This window comes from Phyllopteryx taeniolatus, chromosome 20 (genome assembly GCF_024500385.1).
Source record: "Phyllopteryx taeniolatus isolate TA_2022b chromosome 20, UOR_Ptae_1.2, whole genome shotgun sequence".
NCBI classification, from domain to species: domain Eukaryota; kingdom Metazoa; phylum Chordata; class Actinopteri; order Syngnathiformes; family Syngnathidae; genus Phyllopteryx; species Phyllopteryx taeniolatus.
In genome coordinates, this window is record NC_084521.1 from 12551623 (window position 1) to 12573590 (window position 21968).

Genomic DNA, 21968 nt, shown 5'->3' on the forward strand with positions numbered 1-21968 from the left:
TCACAGTTCAATAGTCGAGTGAGATCCTTGAGTGCGTTTTGTTGTCAACCCCAGCACAAAGTTACCATCCACCCGGGAAGAAGGACTAAGAAACAATTACTACGACCTCTAAAGGAAATACATCTGGTCAACAATTGTTGTTAGCCAACTTCGTGAATTATGATTGTATGTAGACATCTGATGTCAGACCAGGTGTTAATGCCAGCTTGAGTTGATCGCATGCGTCATGCCAACATTAGCCAACCTTACCACAACACAAAACCAAGCCACCCTGTAACAGTAGCCTATTATAATACATGCTATTTACGGTGGCCTACAGTGTCGCTGAAATGTTGTGTATGTGCAGTGAAATTGGTCTCGAAACGTCACTGTTCTTTGGTGGTGTGCTGTGTGTGCTTGGCTCAATAAAGGTTGGGAAATACTGATGTAAGGTGTTTTGAGAGGATGGGAAGTGTGCACAAAAATATTTCAACTATCGTGGGAGATTCTGGATTCAGCTTTATGACTTGCACTCTCTTTTTATTAGGTTTCCTCGGTGACTCCAAATTAGTGTTACATCACATCACATCCACCTGCAGAGATGGATGCGTTATCTATGCCACAGGGAGAGGCGTCTGTATATAATCCTGCACTATTAAGACTCAAATCGCCCTTGGGGACAAACAAAGCTGTGGGAAGAACGGCTGGCCTTCAGAAACATTCTTTTATCAGCAGAGCGATACTGATCGGTCCCCAAGGGCGTCCTGCTTCTCTATTGTCAAGTTCGTCTTTGCCTCGACTCTCCCTCTTTGGCCAGTGTTACACATTTGGAAATAGTGCTGTTTTGGCCGTTTGTTTACATGACAACAAGGTTTTGGGGGCTGACGATGCTAACACTTGCAAACAGGTTTCCAAGTGTAAGTTTTTGAAGCTCACACCTACAGTACATTTTAGCTCCACTAGAACGCTAAAACCTGTCATCTGTAAAAAGTTTTCAGTCTAGGTACATGCGAGTATGTCACAGGCAAAAATAATAATGGCGGAACACTGGAGTGCAGGAACATTTACTCATATAACACTTCTCCAGCAAATGTACTGTATATTTACAACACCACCGCTACTGCGTCGGGCAATGTTGTACTACTTACAGTATAGGTCAAATTATAAACAAAAATTTAAGATGATGAAAGGTATTTAAAAGACCCAGGAGGAAAAGCAGGTGGTCTTATGTGTGTAGTGTTTCTTTGGCCAACAAGCTTATTGCAGTATTTTTGGTTGATTTTGCGCATCAGCAAAAATTGGCATCTTTGTGTGTGAAAGAAAAAAAAAAGGTTCCCACTGTTATTAAGTTGTTGTACCATCCATGACCCCCCCCCCCCTCCAACACACATACTTTGTATGAAACATCAAGAAAGACAGTCGCCAGCTGTATCAATATAATGAATATCTGTCATGGTGTCAAATTGTATCAGTCCTTCCCCTAAAATAGAATCTGATTATTGTAATTTGCAACTGGGTCAAAATCCAACTTAGAATAGGCTGAACCAAGTCTTGGGATACAGTAGCTACTGGGTCAGAGTGTCAAATTTGGTGATTATATTTGTTGAGTGGAGGTCTTGGAACTCTTCAAGGGATTTAAGCCTACAATACAACATTTGTCCTAAGGCACTCTTCAGACTGACACAAATGGGTGACAAGATTTCAGTGGGAGTCTTACAGGTGTGGAAAAAGAGCAACTTGGGAATTCTGTCTCTGGAAGGTTGAGATAAAGGGTAAGGTGAGAGGAGCAAGATATTTTACTGCCATCTGCATGCAATAATCCCCAAAGTCCCCATCAGAAACGCTGTATTTCTCGTCGGGGACAACAGCGAGAGTGGATGTCTGCTAGACAAGGACATCCGGTAACAAGAGAGGGGACACAGCCAGTCAGCGGTTTAACACTCTGTTCCTCACATCTCTTCCTGTAGCTCCCTCCTTTCTGTGTTGACGTTTAATCGCCTCGTACACACAAGGGACACGCCAGTAAAACCTATTGTCGTGTTTTATCATTTCCATACGAATTGCCACCAGACCTGAGGCTGTTTCTCATTATTCTGTGGGCTCAATGTATGCTGCATCTTGTATTTGGAACAATGTGAAATGTTTCGAAGGCCTGCTTACTGTGTGACAGGGGTCGGTTGAGACCCACTGCGCTTAAAGGAGCGCCTGAAATGTTATGAAAACCCTTGCGTGTTCCTATAGCAACTGGCACTGTGCGCTGCAGACACAGATTATATATCAACCATGTTTACTGAAAACAATAAATTCCATTATGCTTAAATCAAGAGGAAGGCGTTGCCAGGTATAACTCCTCTGATTATGCTTTCTGACAAATACGTGCAGGGGCTGTGCTAACTAGACAAAGACGGACTGGGATGAGCAAAATTGGAATGTAATGCATACTAAAATCATATGTCCCCCTTTGAATGTTAGGGTAGTTCTGTTGCCATGCTCATTTAAAGGAAGCAGGGGTTTCAGGAAAGGGTAATAAACAAGAGGGAGAAATCTCAGCAGGAGCAAAGCAATATAATGGATTCTCTGAAAACACGGAGAGGCTGATGTGATGAGCAAGCTCACTGACACGGGCAGGGTTAGGTCTTATCTTCAGAATAAAACGCAAGAACTCTACAGCTGCGTCTGCCACAGAAATACGTAATGACATCCAAGGCAAAAGATGTAAAACTGTCAAAGAGATATTCATTTAACAATATGTTGATTACTGTGTTTGTTGTTTGCAGTGGTGTACAACTCTACTACTTTCTACCAAGGGATTTTCTAATAAATAGCTCAGCTACATTAACAGCAACAGGAGAGGCCTTGAAGGTATTAAACACAATGAGATTAGTTAAACATGACATAGCAAGTAGAATACTCAATCTGTCCTCCACTCAAAATTAAAAAAAAAATACATCGACGCAACAGAAGCTCTGCAGAAGCACTCTAGCGAGTCTATAACCACATTCTTAGTTACTGATGCTGCTAGTGGGAGGGGGTATTTAATCCTTTGTGGGCAAATCTTTATGAGACACCTCACACCTTTTTACAGCATTGCAAACAGACAGTAAACACCAGGAAGGTGCTGCACTTTAACACGTGATTAAGAGCCAACTAATTGGATTACAGATGGTAAAACTGTAAGGAGGACCGTAAACGAGAACGGGAGAAGGGGCAGGCAGGCCTGAGAGAGGGATCAGGACACCCCAGACTGCTGACAAATGATCGAGCTTGGGTTTCTCATTTCTACTGCCTGACTTGAAAATGCAAAGAGCAGACTTTCTACGGTCAAAAAAAAGGGAAAGGTTCCCCCCTATGTTCATCATCCATCCCTCCATTCTTCTCCTCTCATACGGTGGTTGGTCGCATGAAACAGAGGTCAGGGTACTAATGGAAGACCTCACAGCCTTGTGTGCTTCTAGAAACAACCCCCCCAGTCCTGTCTCTCTTATAAATCAAGCCGGCTTCATTGAGAATGGCAGAATCCTCTGATGTCCCAGCCATGTCTCATTTCAAAGTCCTCCTGAAGGCTCACACGGTTCCACGTTTACTCTGTGGGCACAGGGGAGAAATGTTTTTTTTTTTGTGTGTTCATGGGTTTCTGTGTGTTTGTGTGTGGGGGGGGGGGGGCTTCGGGGGGGCTGAGATGGTGAAAGAGAGAATGAAATAGATTTAATTTGAGGAAAGAGAAAATGTCCTACAGGAAAAGGAGGCCCTGTACAACAAATGTTTATTTAGTAACTATGCCACAGGAGAGCTCACCCTTGAAGGCTTTTATGATAAATCACATAACATATCACATTACACCATCACCTTACAATAGTGATTGTGTGCGTGCGACCCAACATGGATCTAACTGCAGATTAAGTAGCACGTCTCTGCTTATTAAGAAGTGTACATCATTTCCCGAAGATTGCGGTATAAAGGGTAAGGTAGTGTTAAGTTAATGACGTTTTGTGGGTTCTCATTGAGTGTACACTGAAAACAAAAGCCAGATGACATTACATACATATGGATGCATTCTTCACCAGTGGTTTGGCTTTTACATACTTTTTACATGTACCACCATACAATCATGTGAATGATGCTGAGAGCACCTAATGAGGCCTGACGTGAGGGAAAATGAAAACAAAACATTTCTGGAGGAAGACAGGAATACTTTACACAGGGCATTGAGGCACCCCCAAATACAGGGTGCTCCCCCCAAAAATTGACAATTTCGTCGTTTGATGACAGCCAATTTGTGCTCAAATGATCTCAAATTTTAATAAGATGTGGTAACATTAAGTTTAATGTAAAACTCAAGTTGAAGTTGAATGATTTGCTTTTTAGGGTTTAGAATGACATTCACTAGCAGTGAAGATGCCTGCAAATACTAATTTGCATCAGGCTTGACTTCTTGTTGGAAAAACTTCACCTGCACATACAGTATGTTCGTGTCTTTCAATTAATATAATTATGCAAAATGATCAGCTATCCCATTGCGTGCAACATGTCATTACACTACTACCTTTCCTTCCTCTGCTTACATGTGATATGTGAATGAAGACTGGAGAAGCGTTATAATCATACATGCTATTATCCCATTGGTTGTGATGTAACTGCACATGTCCAGACTCAACCTTTAGGTAACCCCTATTTTTTTTTTAGTTACACTTTGATCTCCTCAACATATCTCCTCAGCTAATATTTAATCACAGACAGTGTCTTCTAAAGTCTTCCATTCTGATATTTTGAGAGATTCGCAAGACCATGAAGATACTGTTATGAGGCAGGCGGGCAGACACACACGCACACTATGTTGACACAAACCGCAGGAGTGTGTGACACCTCAGTCGTAACTAGTGTTAACCCCCGATGTGGCTGTTGTTTTTGAGTGTTTCAAAATGTCTGCTGTATGAGGCCTGAGAATGCGTTAACATCCAGATGAGAGGAAGACGGCGGCAGCGGGTGAGCAGCGAGGGGAGGGGTTGGAGGTGAAGGTAGAGGGGTGTCTCAGACAGACAGAAAAACATTCCCCAGTCGTTACGCTCATCTCCATAACTCAGTATGCTGCCACAAAGCACTGATTCCAACGCAGGACTTTAATGACTGGACTCCCACCACTATAAGCGCTGCTACCCGCTGCTGAACAGTGAGAGTCACTTCGGGCCTGATTCATGGCTGCAGATAGCATGCTTTAACTTATATTGAGTGGAAAGAATAAGATTTACACCTTTCTGAGTGGGAGGCAACTTACAAGGCTGTAAAATTTGAGTGATAGCCTTCAAATTCTAAACTAAACCTAAAAAAAAGGACACTCCAAGGCCAGTGACCTCACTACAATGCACATTTGTCCATAAAAAGACAGCCTAGTAGTCACGTATTGACTAGTTGTCTAATTTTGCTGATGGGCAGGCAGACCGCAGGGAAAACAATGTCCTTGGTTAGAAGTATGGCAACCACCAACTGTGTTCATTTTGTGATTGTTGTTCTACCAGATTTGAAATGCCTCTTCACATTCATGTCTATCATCGAAACTTATAGAGCAGCAATTATTATCAATGTTTGACTTATGGAGAAATGCGATACATTCTTTGAAGTTCTGAACCATGAGCGATATGGAACGTGTTTAAATGCAGCACTTTTGACACGACCGAGTCCATGACACGGCATTTATGTGATGTCCGTACTGATTTCTGGTCCTCTGTTTTAGTCATGTTTTAGATGGGACTTAGGCGCTTTCACACCTAAACTCGGTTTATGAGTGGTACAGCCCTCAGTACACTGCTCTCCAAACAGATTCTGTTCCAGTTTGTTTGGCTGCAAAATCACTTTTTAATTGAGGCCCTACATTAGACACACCTCTTTTACTATGTTCCATGAGGTGCAGATATTCTCTTGCTCCTTTCATAGGCATCACGTTACACGTTTGCCGCAATCACAGCACAGCTGTTGTCTTTCAATTATGTCATTTTGTCGCACAACACATCATGGTGATACAAATCTACATTTAAGACGTACGGGAGAGCATGTTAAAATCATAGTTTAATGCATCCCATTTGTCAATAACTAAAAGGAATAAGAGTCGAGGGAGCTACTGGTTTTCCAGCAAAATAAAGAACTGTAAAACAAAGTTGTTAACATTAACTGCACACTTTTCACACCAATAATGTAACTACAGCACCTCAGTCTGGTACAATAAACCTCACGTTGTAAATCGGAGGGAGAAAATTATCACAAGTGACACCAAAGCCGCTTACATAATGCATTTTTTATCCCTTTATCCTGCAGTGTGATTCCTATTACATTAGATTACACTCTTACAGGCATATATTCTTAATATATCTATATATCTATGTATCTGTATCTATATATCTATTACGGCTGGGCAATTAACTAGAATTTAATCGTGATTTTGAATTTGGCTTCTCACGATCATAAAAACATTAAAATTGAAGAAAAACGATGAATGTGCCGAACGGTGCTGTGTGTGTATATAAGTTTCTACGTTTTGAAAGCACCCTGAATGCACCTGTGTTGCTTAGAGTACTGAGCGTGTGACATATGTTATTCTGCCCTCCCTGAGCGTGCTTTAAGTTGTTTATTGACACCCCAGTAGGTGTTTATGGTAAAACTAAACACTTAACACAAAAAAGTTACACACATTGTATATTTAAATACAAGATATAATTTGTTTTATAAACAACACCAGCTTAATGCTAGCACTCAATGGAAAACCCCAATGACCGGCTAGCAAAAATTAGCATTAAACATCAAAGAAGGGATTTATCTTCAAATAATGAACATTTATACACTAACAGATACAGAAGGTAATATAACAATACTCATAATCTTCCTAATATGTTAACAATGAGTTGTATTGATAAAGCTTGTCACTTTCTTCTTCTACTGTTTTTATCTTAATGTATTTTCATGCGTGCATCCCACTGCCCCTAAGAGCCCAAGGCATGCCCATCAGGAACATCAGGTATCTTCATCCATCCATCCATCCATCCATTTTCTGAGCTGCTTCTCCTCACTAGGGTCGCGGGCGTGCTGGAGCCTATCCCAGCTATCATCGGGCAGGAGGCGGGGTACACCCTGAACTGGTCGCCAGCCAATCGCAGGGCACATACAATTTTTTTTTTTTATTAATTGCTATTATTTTTAATTATTATTTTAATTGTTACAAATGTGCTTTCTGGTTAATTTAATTTATGCTGAATCAAAGCAAAAATGTTAACATTTGCAGAGTAAAAAGCTTAATGTGTAGTTGGTAGAAAAGGTGTTTTCTCCACAGGTGACATACATCACACGTCGTCACTGGCAGATTGCAAAGCAGAGGCAAAGATTAGAAAGACCCCATATCTTGGGGACCTTTTCAGCGAGTCCCACTATCACTCAGTGTCAAATGACATTAGGCTAATGAGGCAAATATGCTACAAAGAGCGGTAGGTAGGTTGGCAGTTAAATGCCTGGCTGCCTCCCATCAAGGTGATGATTAAAGGGAGGTGTGATGGGTTTGAAAGCTTTATCTATGCTAAATTAGTGTGTGTGGGAAATCACACACTGAGTAAAACACGGTTCCACGGCTGCTGCCCAAACATCTCGCTCCTCTTGGCACAGAGGTGATAATGAATGTAACACTTTGTTACCTTTATGCCATCACAGAGGTGTGACCAGTACAAAGCCAAAAGGGAGGGCGAACAATTCATTTGTATACTCACATTTGCCAATCCACTTGCTGTCCTCCAAAGAAACTATTTCACAAATACAAGCAAACAAGTCACACCATTGGCAATATCCGAATAGAAACACAGTTTTCATCACTTGTGTACACGGAGTTTTAATGATCAATAGTTGATGCATGGTTATGGATCACCACAATGGAACCCAGCGCATTCTTCTATTATTTATCAGGGGAGTTACCAAAACAAGTCTTCATGGATATAGCTCAAGTTCACATGGCTGAAGTTATGTTTGTTGTTCCAGTTAGTTGAGACTATACTGTATCAACAGTGCCATGACTGATAGCACACTCCATTTTGCTTCAATTGATTCAAAGAGCCACAATGGCGCACAATCAACAGAATGCTTGACAATCAGTGAGTCGATTACGTTCTGCGCCCTTAAGACAATTTGGAAGAAATGCATACAAATTCCTAAATATTTATAATCTTCATGACTTGCCAATTTTCCAGCAACACGAGTATCAAAGTGCAAACTCAAATTAGATTCGCTAAATAAATGACTACGATTAAATGAAGAAAATAAATTACACTAAGTATGGATGTAACAAACTCTACAAATGTGTTTGACATGCTGTGTGGACTTCTTACATGAATCCTTTTTGCCATATTTTCAAAACTTAAGGTGAGCACGTTAATTTCTTAATATTCTATATATTTTTTGGGGTTGCATACTCTAACTACAGTACATTTAATCAACACTAAAGATGACTAGTGTTAACGTTAAGGAAAACATGATAACTGGGACAAAGTCAGCCACGCTGCATGTAGGATTATATTTTAAAATCCCAATGCTCATCTTTCATTTAAAGTTTAACAGTCTATCCAGCTCAATTTAACTCAAGTGTGTAACGTGTGTTAATTCACTTGCCCACGATGTCAATGCTTAATAGACATGCTAATGCTTCCAAAGGGCCACTGGGAGCTATCAACAAGTCTCCTAATGGGCAAGTTCATGTTTATTCTCTTCTCCCACTGGGGAAAAAAAGACTCACTTGCATCTCCCGTTTTATCATCGGCTGTCTCAATCAATCTCCCCTATCTCCACTAAATCAATTTCGCTTCACTTTTTTTTAAGTTCCCCCCTCTCCCTTTTCGCTCCCCTTTCTGGATCGGTAACCCATCTCCTTCCTCCTCCATCATTCTTTCACTGCTCCTATCCACTCCCTAATCTTCTGGTCTGAAGGGTGTTTCCTGAAGAGGGCATGTGTGCAGACACATGTGAGTGATGGATGGTGCAGTGCATGCTTGACTTCGTTCCCTCTTCAGAGGGTCTGACAGTGGAGGTCCTGGGTGAGGTGGCGATTGCGAGGGAGGAGAAGTAACTAGCTTCTTTGAGGGAGTACAAGGGAGGTGTAGCTCTCATGCAGGGCTTGTGAGATGCGAGCTAATTACGATGAAGGATGGGAACGGCAACCTCCTACAATCTATGAGCGCCTTCATTTGATTTCAACTCGACCATGCGTCACAGCAGGAAATTTGAAAATAAAACAGGCTTTGTCCAAAACATTCATAATTCTTACGTATAAGTTTGGCAACTCTGATAGTTATGAACAGGTTCGAGGACATTAGCCTCACAGAGTGAAATCAACATAAGCAGTGCATTTGTCTGCAGCCATCACAATGGCTACGATTGTTTTTGATGAGGTAGAAGCAGAAAGGCACATGGTCCTCCTTAAAGCAGCTGACCTCAATATTATACACCCAGGCACATGGGATACAATACCAATTTAACAAATTATTCCTGCAATGTTCGTGTCACCTCAGTGTCAATGCCGCAGTCAACAGTGGAAAAAAGATTCAGCAAAGGCATCATAACACGCCACGTGAATGCTATTTTGCTTTGCTACTTAACAACACTGTAGATCAGCTCAGGTAGATTAGCGCACAGGATGTGAGGGCTATCGGAAGCCAAGTGGATATCTACTTGGTTGAGATAATAATTATGAGTAATTATGTAGAGTGCATTGTATATGTGTAACAAACTATATATAAATGATGTGTGTGAATGAGGGTTATCATAAATAAATGGCAAGGCCCGTGTGTGCGTGTTCATGCAGGAGAATGTCCTCCACGGGCCAGCGGGCAAACCGTCGGTGACCTACGTTGTTTTTGTGTAGTGTGCATGCCTCATCGCTATTCAGAAGAGAGACTTATGTTACTTGTTTGCTCACAGAGAGAGTGGTGACTGTTGCTCATAGTCTGGGTCCTATCTTTAATTGCATTTACACTGCATTTCTATACAATGCATTTTACATATTAAAGCCACACATATTTATGCAAAATATCTATTCACCAATCACTGTAATGCAGAGTTTCCCCACACATTTGTTTTAGCTCTAGACCCAAATTAGAAAATTTGCTTCCTCCCTGGGGCCCAACATACCAAGATATATGATAATATGATGCATTGCTTTACATTGCCTACAGAATACGTTCATTTACAACCAAAAACATGAACCAAAGAACATTTGGACCAGCTTGATAATCAATAAATTTAGTTCACAACATTTTACTCCGAAAATTGGTTACTCCAGAAAAACCCTTTTTGCGTCCCGATCCTCAATTTGAAAAAAAAGCATGCTCCTAATTTCTAGGAACAGTCAATGCAGATGGGGACCACTCTTACATCACATAAAGTGATTTAGGATCCATCCAGGTGCAGTGTTTGGGCATATAAAGTGTAGACAGAGAAGACAGATAAGCAGCGAGGAGAGGCTGTCCGACAGCTGCCTGCCTGGTTGGGTAACACTTCAGCGAGACCCCCTGAGAGGAGCCCAGCCTGGGGTAACGTCTGCGCTCCAGTCGGGAAGGAGGACATCAAACACAAGCTCACCTGCTGTTCCCCCGTGCTCCACAGGGGATCTGAGAAAATCATTGCAGCAGTCATCACACACAGACGTGGGTCTCGTCGATAATCCGGCTGCTACAAAACATCTCTATCATACTTTGCATCATCACTTGATCCGTCTTAACAAGCCAAATAAGTAATAGAGTCATCAAGGGACCTTGGCATTTTAGTGCAGCCTTCTTGTCAATTCTGTCACTTAAGGCTTCAGTAACAAAACAACATGTTTTCAAGAGAACACGAGTTCAGCAAGACATATTATGTTCTAGTTGGACTTTTTACCAACAACATGAGGGTCACAAGCTCTGTGCAAGTGCTTGCAGTGATGATCTCCAACAAATGACAAGTCATGCCAAAAAAGCCACCAAAAACACGGTGCACATCCATTACGACAACACTCTCCACAAACATGGCAGACCTCCACAACAGACTCCAGAAATACCACTTCAAAGTCTCATTGGGCGTTGTCATAATGTCACTGTACAGGGGAAACGAGTGACCAGTCGTTCGGAAGATTTTCTGAATTCTGAGAAATTCGGCCGTCTGTGACAGTGATGTCATACAGTTGCAGATGCCCGACAAGATTTTCCAAACTTTAAGCCCTTTTCAGCAAGGGTGTTGTTTCATGTACAGTATGTGTCCGTGTCTCTTTTGTGTTTTCAGCACAGATCAAGACACAGCACTTAGAGCAGTTTGAATGAATAATATAGCAATAGTCCGGTGCAATGATCATTGTGCAAAGGGCGCCGAGACTTCAAGGAATGTACGCAGTTTAAAGTGACTAGTAGTGCGATAATCTGGGACAATGTTGATTGTGCAAATGTTGCAGATACTCCCCTGTCAGTGTTTTAAGTGGTGTAGATGTTACTCTGGCATGAGTGGCCAGTATTGGTCAACGACAGATATGCAAATAGTGCAGCGTGGCGAGACTACTACAGTGAGTGCACGAGTAATAAATAATTGGACTCACAGAAATGTGACAACAAACTCAAGACAAAAAAAATTGGAAGCATGTTGCAATTAAATTGTAGGTTAGCTGTTTAAGAAGTTGATTGCAAGAGGGAAGAAGCTGTTGGAATGTCTGCTACTTCTAGTTTGCATTGATCGGTAGCGCCTACCCGAGTTATCATGGTAATATTGGTGGCAATGTTGTTGTAAAACCACTATAAGTTCCAGGAGTTAGTTTTTAGTTCAAAGCTCCAGGAACTAGGCTCCTGGGCCTCTCAAAAGCACTCCCCCACTACCAGGGTTCTCCTTTACTGTTATAAATTCCTCCAGAGCTAATTTTAGTCAATACAGTATACCCACAGTCCAAACAAGCAATGGTCCTGCAAACGTTCATAGTTCTGGAGTCGTTCTTGCGATCAAAATGTGCCAAATGAAGGGTCAAATATTGCCTGTCTAACTGACGGACGTTGTGAGACTATGATCATTTAAAGGGACATTTGGCAAACCAAGCAAATACTTCCCAAAAGCGGACCCGATTACATTAACGCATGACAGCAATTTATCCAGATACACTACGTTCAACATGTCAAATGAAATCAGCTAAATTTGCTCGTGCTGCAGAAAATTTGATCAGCCACAGCTGACAATTCGGGAGACAGGACCCCGGGGATGGCGGTGACTCAGCTGAGGACATTACTGCACGCAATGAGAAGCCCATACACACAAATACATAGAGAGAGAGAGAGAGAGTCTGGTGGGAGACAACAGTCACCCCTGTCATTTTCGATTGCAGCCCGCTCATGTTGCATCAGCGACACCTCACATACAGCCCAGTGGGCCTCAGCCCCCCTGGTGTCCCACTGCCGCCACAGACTGACTGCCAGAGACTTACTTCAGCTCTGGAGAACAAACAGAGAAATCAGCCTTGCAAAAAAAAACAAAAAAAAACAAAAAAAAGTTATAATGACATCAAAATATGACTGCTCACCATGTGCTCTACCAGTGTTGATCTTACCAAAACCGATAAAAAAAAATGTCTGAGGAGACAGAAGTTTGGTGATTGAGTATAAATGGGGGTTGTATGATCAACCTGTACTTTCAAACCAGAGGCCATCTGAAAATATACAGGAAAATATCCCCTATTGAAATGAATTGAAATGAAATTTACCAGTTAGTTTTCACTGTAACGTGGCACATCAGCTCAACGACTTGACTTATCAAACGCTTCGGGGTCCAAAGGGAATCTTCTGCACATAAGTACTCGTGCTGGACAGAATAATGGACACCGCCACCACTATCGCTAACAACACTCGGGCAGCTACAACTTCTGCTAATTTGTGGTGTATAACTGAAAATCACTCGCAACAAACATTTTGGCTTGCAACTCAAAGCAAGATAAAAAAACGAACAAGTGACAGCTTGCACCTCGAAAACTAAGTTGGGCCACTCGTAAGTCAAGGTACCACTGGAATTAAAAATGTCAAACTTGTCGACAGACTTTGGCTTTATGCAAGCCTACGCCAGTGTCGAGATTCCTTACAGGCTCACATGTGTTTGGCAGATGGTACTGAGCGGCTGGCATACAAGGTCAGGAAGACTCAGCTATGCAACTCTCTCTAATACACCCAAACAAATACTATCCCTTCAGGAATGTCTGCAAAAAGCTAGGAATCATGGCATTCAACCCCAGTCTTGTCTTTGGCTGCATATGCTTCTTTGTTGTAGATTAATAACAGAACATTGTTGAAATGACATATTTGTTATTACTCAATAGCTGTGGTCACAGTTTCCACAACAATGTAGAGTTTTTTTTCCCCTCCTCAAATAATTCAAAATCTTGACAGACATCACGACAGGTTGCATTAATAACTGTGCTCAATATCCAAGTGTGCATCTTTTACATATAGGATATAAAGACCTGGCCAGGGACTGAAAACTGAATAAAACATGGAGCTAGTCGCTCATTCATCCAGAAAAGCATTTGTGAGGGCCTGGTTGGGTTAAGAGCACTCAAGTTCTCCCACACCAAACTCATTCAAGCAGGCTTCTACTAACTGTTACCATAAAGTTGGAAGCATAGTAGGAGAAAGAAGAAAGACTGAAAGGGATTTGTTGATTTATTAACTAATAAGCATAGCGTTTGTCTGTACATTTTCTCGTGGGGTGGAGTGAATGTTAATATAACTGTTGTTATTCATATATAGTATACAACAGATGCCAGTATTACTTCAAACACATATTACTAGGTTTATCTCACAAAACCATGATCAATCAGATTTACAAATCTGTGATTGTGCAGGCAAAAGTGCAAAGTGAATGTTTGTGTGGGCATGCCAAGGCCAACATGTGGCACAGCAAACGGGTAAACCAACAATTGGCAGACCAGACAGATCAATGTGCATTCACACGGCACCAGCTAGATTCAGGGTTCCAATTTCCACACCAAACAATATTTTTTTCAATTATTTAACTAATATATGTGATTCTATCTGAACCATGGGGTCTTTATCACCACACAAACCTATGGGTGTCCAACACAATAATCAAGACAAGAAAATAATTTTATAAAGCCTTTTTAAAATCTGTACAGGACGCCGCACGTGCATCAAACATTCCTTTTCATTTGCATGCAGGTCAAAATTAGGTTTCTAAATTAACAATTGAACTATAACTTATGTGGCGAGGCTGTGATGACTGTGTGATATTTTTGGAAACATGTTTTAATCAACCCATTATGACAAGCTGAGATTTGCGGTTTGCCGGGATCTGTTCATTATAGGAAGCCAGTCTAATAACAGTCGTTTTCTGTGTGCTTTTCGTGGGGAAAAACAATTTAAATCCAACAGTGGATTTACAGCAAGCTCAACAGATCCATGTCATCAGCCGACCAACTGATCCTGGCAGCAGCATACATGACCATTTTGGTAAACTGACCAAATCAATGACGCCTTTAGGCCTATTTTGTTCAAGTGTCAAAGTTTTGGGGGGCTGCTGATGCTGACCCCTCATTGTTGGGTGCTCCCTTTGTGACCGCACTCCTCACTGTACTGAGAAGAGGAAAAGAAAAGGCCTTCCCTAACAGTCGGTCATGCCCCAGTGCTCCTGGCAACAACAGGTTCTGAGGACGCAGACCTGCCTGGCCTATATTGGCTTGGCTCTCTGTTAGTGGCGGTGGCGGCGGCACTAGCCCCCTGTCAGCTGTCCCATTCAGAACAGGGCTTGCCCTTTATTAAAGCTTTGAAGACTGCCGAACAAAGGGGCGTCCTATGTTTAGATGATAGAATCTAAGCAAGGGGTTTTCTGCTTGGGCAACACAACACAAAGCGTCTCATTTTTGAATACAAGGAGTGGGCGAGAGAGTGTTGCAGTGAGAAAACCAAAAAAGGAGGGAAAACGTTGAGGCACACCGCAAGACGCTCTTTCCATTCCCCCCATAGATTAAAGATCAAGAAAAACTTGAGGCACGGCCACAGTGGTACAAAACGGAATACAGTACAACTAAATCCCAATGCAAAATAGATTTGTAAATTAGATATGTATGACAAAGTACTGTACTAATGTAGAACATTATTACAAAAGGTGACTAATATGATTAATTAATTCAATACCAATGCAGATTTACCTTTTGTCATGTAATTCTATCAACTTTCATCATGCACTGAACGGTCATAAAATTATGACCACTAGCATCGAATTGAATGAGATCCAATACAGGAGCGATATAAAAAAATTGTGCTGTTGCAAACATAAAATGTTTATTTTTGATTGACCTCAGAGAGGTATTTATTTAACAAGTGGCAGTGGTATACAACCCCAATTCCAATGAAGTTGGGACGTTGTGTATAACATAAATAAAAACAGAATACAATGATTTGCAAATCATGTTCAGCCTATATTTAATTGAATACACTACAAAGACAAGATTTATAATGTTCAAACTGATCAACTTTATTGTTTTTAGCAAATAATCATTAACTTAGAATTTTATGGCTGTAGCACATTCCAAAAAAGCTGGGACAGGGTCATCTTTATCACTGTGTTACATCACCTTTTCTTTTAACAACATAAACGTTTGGGAACTGAGGACACTAATTGTTGAAGCTTTGTAGGTGGAATTCTTTCCCATTCTTGCTTGATGTAATCCTTCAACAGTCCAGGGTCTCCGTTCTCGTATTTCACTCTTTTACTACGAAGCCACGCTGTTGTAACACGTGCAGAATGTGGTTTGGCATTGTCTTGCTGAAATAAGCAGGGACGTCCATGAAAAAGACGTCGCTTCCATGGCAGCATATGTTTCTCCAAAACCTGTATGTACCTTTCAGCATTAATGGTGCCTTCACAGACGTGTAAGTTACCCATGCCATTGCCACTAACACAGCCCCATACCGTCACAGATGCTGGCTTTTGAACTTTGCGTCCATAACAGTCCGGATGGTTCTTTTCCTCTTTGGCCCGGAGGAGACGACATCCACAATTTCCAAAAACAATTTGAAATGTGGACTCGTCGGACCACAGAACACTTTTCCACTTTGTATCAGTCCATCTTAGATGAGCTCGGGCCCAGAGAAGCCGGCGGTGTTTCTGGCTTTTGCTTTGCATAGTAGAGTTTCAAGTTGCACTTATGGATGTATTTACTGACATTGGTTTTCTGAAGTGTTCCTGAGCCCATGTGGTGATATCCTTTACACATTGATGTCAGTTTTTGATGCAGTGCCGCCTGAGGGATCGACGGTCACGGGCATTCAATGTTGGTTTTTGGCCTTGCCGCTTACATGAAGTGATTTCTCCAGATTCTCTGAACCTTTTGATGATATTATGGACCGTAGATGCTGAAATCCCTAAATTCCTTGCAATTGTACGTTGAGGAACATTGCCCTTAAACTGTTTGACTATTTTCTCACGCACTTGTTCACAAAGAGGTGAACCTCGCCCCATCTTTGTTTGTGAATGACTGAGCAATTCAGGGAAGCTCCTTTTATACCCAATCATGGCACCCACCTGTTCCCAATTAGCCTGTTCACATGTGGGATGTTCCAAACAGGTGTTTGATGAGCATTCCTCAACTTTCTCAGTCTTTTTTGCCACCTGTCCCAGCTTTTTTGGAAAGCGTTGCAGCCATAAAATTCCAAGTTTATGATTATTTGCTAAAAACAATGAAGTTCATCAGTTCGAACATTAAATATCTTGTCTTTGTAGTGTATTCAATTAAATATAGGCCGAACATGATTTGCAACATTGTATCTGTATTAATTTAATGCTAAAGGACTACCCATTGAATTATAAATTTTGCAAGGCTGTGAGTACATTGTGACATTTGGGGAAACATGTTTTATCAAATTATTGACGAACCATTGAACGCTTTTAAGTGAATAGCCCCAAATCGGACTTCGGGACAAAGAAAGCAAATGACTTCACAATGTTGCAGTTAAAATCATGATACGTATTGACCTAAAAGTATTTAGTGTTTTATCATGATTTGATTATCTATTTATTATTATTATTATTATTTTTTGCTTGCATATAAGTAAACATACCTGGTCATGGCTAGCTTGGAGGGTGCTCCCGGTGCCGTGGAAAGCCATTTGCACAGGAGAGAGGGTCAGATAGGTCACAAAGTCCTTGCCGCTCTGTGCATCACTGTACTGCACCTGGAACAGTTCAAAGACAAAGGAATGAAGCAGTGGCAATGTTTGGCGGCAAAATGTGCTCGCAATGCACTCTGGCATGCCTAGCTTGCCGGCATCACACATAGGTGGCGAAGCATGTGAGGGTTTGGATATTGGTGGTTGACTGCGAGGTTATGACATCACTAGTGACCCGTCAGTATTGAAAGGTCAACTCTGCAGGCATTCCTGAATGTTGTGCAATCAGGATTGTTATGACAGGATGCTCCTCTGGGAAAGTCTACTCCTGAGATCCAAGTGCTTTGGAAACACTGCCTGCTTGTCTGCCCTACTTCTTAATGGCTTTCACTTGTGTGTCCGCATGTGTACGTGGGTGTGTGTGGGGGTGTGTGTGTGTCTTTCTGGCTTACATGCACAGTAAAGCTGCGGGCATCTTAATAAAAGGAATCAGAAGACTCCAAAAGACACCAAGCATAGTACTAGTCATAATGATGGCCATATTTTCTAGTGTTGGAGCGCTACTCGTTACTCTGGCATGCTGCAAATGCATTGAATTGATAACAGGGATTGAAGTGGTGTAAATAAAGAAAGGTATTTAAAAAATGTGAAAACAGCTACCAAGTCTAAAAAAAACCCCATCTAATTCGATATATCAGTGTGGTAAAATCTCTTAGTTTTATGATGGTGCGCAGTGAAGAGATGAACCAGCTTCACATCTACATCTACTATTATGATATTCCAACATTAATATCAGACATCTGTGGTGGAAAAACTATATATATGCAGTATGAGCATATTTCTTTATATTTGTATTGGCTGAGGAATTAAAATTTATCTGCGCCTTCAGTCATGAAATGTCCGTCACTTTTTTCTCCCATACAAGCGGCTGTATTGTATATGATCTGTGGCTGAAGGCTGCCAGAGGAATTTGTTAGCGATCGAGCTGATTGATCATACGTGGAAAACTGTGCACCCTGAATGACATATAGTCTTTTACACAAGAAGACACATGGGCTCATCAGAACATGAAGAAATACTTGAGATGTGGGATGGGAACCAATGTAATGTGCAGAACACGAGACAAGCCATAGCAGCTACACCTGCATGGATGAGTGAGCAGACATGTACAGCTGAGGAGATGGCCCAAGAATGCTAAATCGTGGAATGCAATCTGTTGAGTGCACAAGTCAAGAATACTGTAAAACGGGCTGCATAAAAAAAGACTCCTCTGACAGGTTAAGCTGTGATAAAATGTCCAGGCTGCTCAGGGAGAGGGATCAAGAGATAAGGAACATATACATACATACATACATACATACATTCTATCTGGTATTGCATGTTTAAAGCAGTTTGAAAACATTTCAGATAGCATAGAAATGCACCTTATTGCTTAGAAAACGCAAAAGAAAATGGACTCATTTTAGCAAATTTATGAATCTTACCATAAAGCATTTGTTTTTACTTCTCTCTGCACACCCTTCACAAGTCTGACAGCAGTCAATGAAGGTCTCCATTTCTTCTGCTTTTTGTCAGCGGTCTTTGGCTCATTAAGCGATTTTAATCTGGGAACATTGCTGTTGTGGGTACGCAGTGCCAACTGACACACTATGTGATGTTTGACTGTATAAATAAACATCACATGGTTACAGCCACCAGCCAAATTCTGGATTAGAAAACAGCAAAATTTGGCAGGTCACCAATCATCACCTGGCTTGTTGATGGAATTAGATGAAGTGTCTGATTACTTCAAGGCCCACATCGGATTCGTCAGAATGAGGGACCATGGAATCGTCTTATTTGTGATGATTTGGCAGAAACGGAACAAACGAGCATCAACAACAAACTGGGCTATTCTGTGTTGGAGTGCATGTTTGGAGGCATCTGTGAGTGCATGCATTCTAAACAGGCCTAACTAATCATCCCAGGTCCAAGCCTCTAATCCACTTCCTTTATAGACAAAAGGAGGAGAGTTACGCAAGGCCTGCGATTGATCGGCAGCACTAATGTGGAACGACCTCTGACATCTGGCCTCAAAAGCTGGCTCCACCTCAAATGCTCTTCCTCTGAAGAGCATGCAGGAAATGAAATGCATTGGCAGTGCCTATGCAGCATGCAAAAAATGTATACTGTATTAACTGCACTGATATGCAGATCGAGACCCGAGCCCATTCATTATGCATGTAAGGCTTGTCTACAATGTCTACAATTCATAGAATGCAGCAGGGGCAGGCTGTGGAGAGTCGAGATAAAAAGAAATTATCTTTGGCTATACAATAATACACGAGCCCCCTCGTTGGAGGAATGCTGTCATTGTTGGTTAAAAGCAATTAGAGGTCCTTGCCGAGCCACTTCAGAGGAGACCTCAGGGGTCAAGAGTGTTTTAAGCACACTGTTAATATACCTTTCACTACGCCTAATGGTAGCAGTTTGAGGGTAAACACAGCTGGTACTTGAGGAAAAAAAAATACAACTTTCAAAAAAGTGTCTCAAATTAGACAATGTGCAGTCACTATAGAAGTGATGAGGGTAGATAACTGGAATGACTGTGTATATTGTAAAGCAATGCCATAGTTAAAAATGCTGAAACCAAAACAATCCAAAGTAACTACTAGTAAGTACTACAAGTACTACTACTATGGTTACATTTTTGAAAACCAAACTTATGTACAACAGTCTTACAGATACAGTTATTATGCATATGAACTGGTTGGCGCGTGTACAATACTATTAAACTGAAAGAAGATCAACAGCGGCTACACTGTGAACAAGTGGTTATCCCGTAAGCCTCAGATTTCAGAGGTTAATGTGCCAGCCTTCCTGTGTGGAGTGTGCATGTGGAGAGTATGTTCTCCCCGTGTTTGCGTGGGTTTTCTCTGGGTACTCTTGCTATCTCCCACAGTTGAAAAACATCCATGTTAGGCTCACTGAAAACTGCACTCCACAGGAGTGAATGTTAGTTTTTTTTGGTCTGTATGTGTCCTGCGATGCACAAACCACCAGTCCAGGGTGTACCGCATCTCCCACCCAACGTTAGCTGACCCTGGTGAGGATAAGGGCTACAGAAAATGGATTGAAGGAAGATTAACAGCAGCAGTTGGTGAATGTAAAAATGTGTCAGTGTACTTGTTTGCATTTAATGACAGATTCTGTTCACAGGAAAGATATTCCACTGACTGGCAACACTAAAGGGCAGTTAGGTGGTCGTTGACTGCGCCAAATCAAACCATGGTGCGCCTACTTGTGATTCCATTAAGAGTTTAAACACGCAGCGCGGTGCCGAATGATGGCGGAGGTGGCAGTGCTCCAAGATGGACGCAGACCAGCCTGCCAATGAGCTGCGCTGACGTCTGGCTGATGGCAGCTAGCCACATATGTTTGTTTGAGCTGAAGGAAGAAGAAATGGGTGGGTCACCTCATATGTAATTGTAATGCCAATGAAAAAAATTACAATTAAATATGGTCGAAATATGGTACATCAGAGGTGGATCGATCAATAAATAAGGAAAACAATAGTAGCCAATGGAGTAATTACTGAATTGTTTACTTCAGTGTAGTTGCTCTCCATTACTGGCATTTTGGGGCGTGTCTGCATGCAGGTGTCTAGTAAAACACGCTGATATCAGATATGGGTCATTTGAAAATATATGTAAACAGGCAGTTAAAAAAAGAAAATCGGAATTGGGCAGTTAAGACTCCACTTTGCAGTAAAAAACATGCATTAGGTTGGATTTACTCATGGTTCAAGACACACAATTCTGATTTTCAGTCAGCCCAGGCCAACTAACGGGTATGTAACATTTAATATTTGTATAATTTATTGACTGTAGTTCATGTGGTTGCTGCCTGGTGTAAACTCTTACGTTATTTACATTTTACTTTGGGCGTCTGCTGTTGTCTGTCAAGTTTAGAGATATCTAACTTGAAATGTACATGTAAATTGGATATAGGAATTATGATGAATTGGGCACTTCAACCTGCAGTCAAAATCCAGGCTTAGTAAGCAGGCTACTTCCTATTGTCAGACTTTACAAATAAACATATGGGACTATACCATTCTGTGGCAGGACAAACAACTCAAAGAGAGAAAAAAGACATTTTATTTCTGGATTCAAACCAACACTTAATGGGTTCGTCAACCCTTTGCAATGTTTAATGGAAAAAATAAACTGCTGCTTAATGGGTTTTATGAAAAAAAAAAAAAAAAAAACATTTATTTTTATTTTGTATTTTTTAAAAACTCATTCTAACGAAAAAAACAACAAGGAACGTTTATGAAAACAATACTGCCTTAGTGATTTCATGCTTGTGCTTAGTGAAGGGCACTAAAAAGCAATTCCATTACTCTGGCCAGGGCATTTCTAGGAGTCTTTCAGCATGCCTGTGAATCTCCCTTATTTACATTTGAGATCTTTTATCTGCTGGAGTTTCCACTGGTTGCCTGGTAACATCATGATAGTTACAGAAGAAGAATTTTATAGTGAGTTTGGAACACATAGTCGTGCATGACACAGCAGTAATCACTTGCAACAATGGGTTTTGTAAGTAGGAAAAGAAAACACAAGATTAAAGCCATTAATCATAACTTTGCCTTCTTTTATGCCTGGTCTTGCTATGTGTCCAGATAGATTGGGCACAGACAACAGTTATTATTCAATTATCATGAAAGCGCTTGGGGTAATGTTTGCTGAAAAAAATTATTCTGGTGGAAGAACGCCAGCCAGAAGAGAGCATCTGGCCAGAGTGTGCAGATACTAAAAAAAACAAAAAACAAAAGATAAAATCAACTGAATTCTAAACAAAGTACAA

At 41.2% G+C, this 21968-nt stretch overlaps 1 protein-coding gene across 2 annotated transcripts in view; it reads right to left on the reverse strand.

Annotated features, from left to right (window-relative positions):
- stau2 (staufen double-stranded RNA binding protein 2) overlaps positions 1–21968 on the reverse strand; it is a 90175-nt gene that overhangs the window by 14017 nt on the left and 54190 nt on the right. For both annotated transcript variants that reach the window (XM_061759123.1, XM_061759122.1), the window contains one exon: positions 17073–17186. In XM_061759123.1, coding sequence (XP_061615107.1) covers positions 17073–17186 — 114 coding nt within the window. The remainder of the gene's footprint in view (positions 1–17072; positions 17187–21968) is intronic.